General features: G+C 38.2%; 1 protein-coding gene across 1 annotated transcript in view; it reads right to left on the minus strand.

The window, feature by feature from the left end:
• LOC119008463 (B-cell receptor CD22-like) overlaps window positions 1-5,661 on the minus strand; it is a 23,108-nt gene continuing 17,447 nt past the window's right edge. The window contains exons 8-11 of the mRNA XM_037078790.1: window positions 2,186-2,269; window positions 1,952-2,036; window positions 1,626-1,662; window positions 1-1,166 (exon numbers count right to left, since the gene is read on the minus strand). Coding sequence (XP_036934685.1) covers window positions 927-1,166; window positions 1,626-1,662; window positions 1,952-2,036; window positions 2,186-2,269 — 446 coding nt within the window. The 3' untranslated portion in view covers window positions 1-926. The remainder of the gene's footprint in view (window positions 1,167-1,625; window positions 1,663-1,951; window positions 2,037-2,185; window positions 2,270-5,661) is intronic.

The following is a 5,661-nucleotide window of genomic DNA, read 5'->3' on the forward strand; positions in this document are numbered from 1 at the left end:
TTTTGCACTTTTGAATATACAATAATTTACAATGAAATGTTCATCAGTCCTCACTTTCTATGAAAACCACATCTGTAGCACGTTTTGAAATTTTGTTTTCTTTGGTTTGTTGCTCCATATCAACAGTCATAATAAATTATAGATGTGAATTGTAAATGATTAGTTCAAGTGTCTTCTAGATGCTTTAAACTGGTTTGAAACAATGATGGAATGAAACTAAATACATTAACTCCAATACTTTACTTGAGTACTATTTCTAGGTATTAGCTTGAGTGTTTCCATTTTCTGCTACCGTATAGTTCCTCTCCACTACATTTTGGTGACAAATATCCTACTTTCTACTCCACTACATTGATTCTATACCTTTAGTTACTAATAACTTTACAGAGTACCAGCTGCAGCAGAGCAAGCAGCAAAGTTTAAATGCGTTTATTTTATCAGAATAAGAAATTTTTTTTTTGGATATTATAATAATTAAAATGCTGAATTTCAGATCTGATAAGCCATGTTAAGCAGTATATACAGTACTTAAATGCAAATATATGCAATTCACTTAAAATTTTGATACTGAAATATATTTATTGTGTAAATTAAATAAGATAATTTGTAATATTCAGGTTTCTGCAACCAGCTGGTGCCAGTGCCACTCATTTTGAGATACAGGCTATAGCGCATTAATTTAGTTAATGGTGAACATGTGTTTTTTTTCAGGATTTAATAGATCTATTGAACTACTCATCGTAATCTTACACTATCTGAGCTGCAGGGTGTGGAGGTTTAGAGCTTCCCTTTATTTAACTGTAGGCAGTGAAGATGACATGTTCTTATCTAGGCTCCAGTGTCTTTTCTGCATTAACTGACATAAAACATCTTGCATACGTAACAAATGAATCTATATTATGAATCCAAGAATCTCAAGACAATACTCATTTTTTCTTCACTTGAGCGTAGAGATCCTCTGGCCCGTCAGCAGTGTGTCTGGAGGTGTTTGCTGGCTTGGACACATTGACCTGTGCATACACTGTGTCCTGCTGCTGTCCACTGTCCTGCACTGAGTCAGAGGACGGTTCAGGTCTGCGCTTGGAGAAGTCGATCTCTCCATAGTGGATGTTTTCCTCTGCTACGCTGGGTGGTAGCTGAGGAGCCAGCTCGTCGTCTCTTTGACTCTGAAAAATGAATCAAACAAGAAATGTTGTGAGCTGGATTCTTTTTATATGAAAGTTTTCTAAATGGTCCTTTGGACAAATTTGAATCTGATTTCTGACCACAGCACAACACTGGTAATGGTGTTAAATAACATAAATCTAAATACTGATTATATTTAACAATACCCCTTGACACTGTGACCTTTAATCTTATTGAAAGTAAAGTGATTATGATTATCTGGAGGAATCCTCACTAGTTTTCGTCAACATGGTTGATCAACATGGATCTGGGTGAAGGAGTCCCCCAGGGCCAGATAGACTCAATGTGTCAATATGTAGAGCAAGTAAATAAACTGATACAACAATTTTTTTCAGTAACCTGTCGAAGATTGTCTGCTTTCACATAGACACAATCACTGTGATGAACAGATGCAAATACAACAGTTCAGTTCTGTACATTGAAGTTTAGTATTTACTCACCTGAGTCTGTTGTCGAGTTTGTTTCAACTTAAAATGCCTGGAAGCAATAGAGAGCTGTCAGAATAATAAAGACTAAGGACTTAAGCAGACAGTTTTGGATGTGTATCAATAGAATTAAAGGAAAAGGTTACATTGAAATTAAGCCACAGAACAACTTCTTTGTTTGTTCCCTTTCCTTTAGAGTTTCAGAGCCAGTCACATTAAACACTACAAAAATGTAAATGTGAGGAATTTGTTTGTGCATTAATTAACAAATTGATTAACAAAACCGACACATCCCATCTTCATCCATACCCTCACAATGAACGAAGGTTTGTGACACTCACCAAACACAGACTGCAAGGCAGATGATGAAAATGATTGAAGTGACGATAATCCCTCCAAGAGCTGGACCCAATACTACAGAGTTCTCTGTTCACCAAAGAGAAGAGTACAGTAAACTCAGTGACTGAAAGAAAACCAAGGTTGAATATAAACATTTAACAAGACTGTTGTGGTATTTTACAGGGAACTAAAACAAAGGAGAGCAGGAGAGCAATAAATTAACAGGCTACATTTACCTGCAACATTCAAGGGAATCTGTGACGACGTCTGGTTACCGAGATCATTTGTGGCCACACAGTAATAATCTCCTCCATCTGTAACTGTAACGTGGACAGAAAGGCCAAACTCTGTAACAAGACAGCACGGTCACCTTCTCCTTAATGGAAAATGTTACGACTCTGAAACATCCTGAACTTTAATTCCTTCTGTTAACCTCAAATGTAAACTTGTACATCATAAAACACGACCTTCAGCACTTCATTAACCAAAATAAAATGTCTAATATGAAACACTGAGAGTCAAACTGACTCAGCTGAAATGTTTTCAGAGCATCTTTCCATGACTGAGTTCTCACAAAGCTAAACTTCATCAACAGAACAAACTTTATTCAATAATAAATGCTCTCCAGCCACCACGAGAAGCTGAGCAGCTCGAGGTTATAGTTCATTACACTAGAATCATTCAATTAATATTCAGTACAGGGTAATTAAACAAATTGACAAACAACCAAAGAAGCAAAGCAGAAAAGAAGAAAAAAAAACATGATTTAAAATGAGCAGATTCAGTTCAGTTCTACATTTACCTGAATTATTTAAACGAAACGTCTGGTTACCGAGATCATTTGTGGCCACACAGTAATAATCTCCTCCATCTGTCACATTAAAGCTGTAAAAGTGTCCTTCAGCTCCTTTCATCAGTCCATCTTTGCTGGTCCTGAACCAGCTGAAGCTGCTGACGGGAGGCTTGGCTCTGCTGGAGCAGGTCAGGTTCACCCAGCTACCTGCTGATGCACTGATGGACACTGAGGTGTCTTTAGGAGCATCTGAGGAAAATGTGACAGAGATGTGAGATATGAGAGTAACATCAGAGCCTGAATAAGATCCTTTATTTGTATCATGTGCTGACAGGATCCAATAACAAACTCTGGTTGTCTTACATGCAACACTGAGAGTCTTTGTCTCCTCTGCTGTCTTGACATCTTTTCCTTCATTCACAGGATATGTGGCAGAACAGCTGATGTTGTATCCATCATGTTGCTCTGACAGAGTGATGGTCTCCTGGATTTTAGTTGTAAAGTTTCCATCTGTGTTTTCCTCTATTTTGTTGTGAGAGTCTTGTTGGAGATTCCAGGTGAGTTTAGGAGGGGAGTGTGGACAGGGAGTGAAAGCTGAGCAGGTTATAGTGACAGACTCCTTCTCCTTCAGATCACCTGAGATCTCAATTGTGGGGCGACGAGGAGAATCTGTGGGTTCAAATCACACATATATTTTTTAAAAAATCAAAGAAATCATGTCAAATTGAGTAATTTGTGTTTTTCTTTTCCAAAATTGAAAGAGAATTTTACAATCACACAGTTTCCCCATAATGTGACCATTTACTCTCAAACTATAATGACACCACAGAATTTGAATGTATTCATATGTAAGTGATTTCCATTTTATTCTGAACAATAACATTATAGACTGACTGAGAGAAACTTAACTCTCTTACCTTCAATTGTTATTTGAAGAGGATCACAGAAAGCTGTTGACTTGAATGGTTTGTTCTCAATCCTGAAGTAGTATGTGTCTGTGTAACTAGTGTTTAAACTGGAAAATAAAGTGGTGCAGTTTTTCTCTCCCAGGTTTCCAGTTATCTTCATTGGATAGATGTTATTTGTCCCACTGCTGTTGAAAATCACATTGTCTGGATAATCTTTAAAACCAGATTTATTTTTAATCCACACTCCAAAGATTTCTCTGCTGCTGTTAAACTCTTGTTCTGATTTAGATGTAAAGTTACATGGGATTTGCAAACAAGATCCACTCAGTGCTTCCATCTTATTTGGTGCAGTGATGAAGAGGTTTGAAATCTTAGTACAATCAGCCAAAACACCTGTAAAGCAGAATCATGATTAACAAAATGTGGAAGACAAATTGATGATAAACAAGCAACAGTATGATGTCTGCTCTCTAAACTGGAAATAATCAGTGTCTCCAAATAAAAGTGAGTGAACAAACAGCTCACCTGAGAGAAAGAAGAGGCTCAGCAACATGTTGGCTGTCACCATATTCACACACAGGACTGACATGACACTCATCACCTGGGGCTGAAAATAAAAAATGTACCAGTGTGAGTTAGATCGAGATCATAGATGTGATAAAATGTCACTGAAGCAACTTGTAATTTGTGTCACCAACAAATAAAATATGTCATGTATTATCTTTAAAAGCAGAGTATCTAAACATTTGAATAAATAAAAAGCAGTAACATTTGACCTTACCAAATCAACTTGCAGCTCAAACGGAGAAATAATTGTCTTTGAAAAATCGGATAATTTGTGTCAGCAGAGCTCCAACAGACTCAGTAACAGACGTCTCTACTAAGACGATGTAGTAGAAAAGCAAACAGCCTTCTGGTTTCACGCGACTAAAATACTGCAGAAATAAGAGAAGTCTTCATCCTTCCTGTTCACACATTGTGAGTGAGGAAGTCTTCAGCTCATCAGAATGCAGATGACTTATTATTAAATATGATTTTGATCAGGAAACTTACTGGAGCCTGTATGTATTTACTTTACTTTGGTACATAATTTATGACTAACAACGATATTAAACATATTTCAACAAATACTCAAATATAACTTTATCACACTGGGTCAGAAAAGGTGGAGCCTGTAGAAGATTTAAAACAGGCAGATCAGTGGAGGAACATTTATTCAAAGTAACAGCAGCAGCAAGAACACGACAGTTTGACAAAGACTGAACTAATGACTGGACTTAAATCCAAAGTAAAGTAACAAGAGGAAGAGGTGCAGGTGGAGAGAGGTGGAGAAACACAAATGAGTGGAGGAAGTAAGAGAGCAGGAAGGAGCTGCTGGGCTGAGAACAACACTGGGAACAGGACAGGACTAATAAAGCTGATGCAGGGCAGGTGAGGAGGAAATATCAGGCTGAGGAGGAGCTCAGGAACACAGGAGGGAAACACAACAAAACACAACAAAACACCCAGGAAACACAAAGGGCTGGGCGATATGGCCACAAGATTTCCATGGGGTCGCGGGGTGTTGCTGCTGGAGCCAATCCCAGCCTTGTCTCAGGGGGAGGGCAGGGTGCTCCCTGGACAAGTCACCAGCTCATCGCAGGGCCTCACTGATGAGCAATGTGGGGTTCAGTATCTCGCTCAAGGGCACTTCAACATGCAGCTCAATAATGCCGGAGCCGGGATTCGAACCTGCGACCTTCCGATCACTGGTCGACCTGCTCTACTTGCTGAGTGGTCTGTTCTTCAGTAACTCCTTTTTTTCCACGAGTGAGGCAACAATACTGAAGACTGACTGTATGATGGTATATATCATCACCACAAATATGATATTTATCACGATATCGAAAAAGCAAAGAAAAAGACGACTTGAGCAATGTCCTTTAATAATATATTTGATGTGTACAGATGTTATTATTTGTGTACAATTTGATTTTAGTTTTTAATTCTAGGAGGTACACAGGATGGTGGT

This window comes from Acanthopagrus latus, chromosome 19, assembly GCF_904848185.1.
Source record: "Acanthopagrus latus isolate v.2019 chromosome 19, fAcaLat1.1, whole genome shotgun sequence".
Taxonomy (NCBI): Eukaryota; Metazoa; Chordata; class Actinopteri; order Spariformes; family Sparidae; genus Acanthopagrus; species Acanthopagrus latus.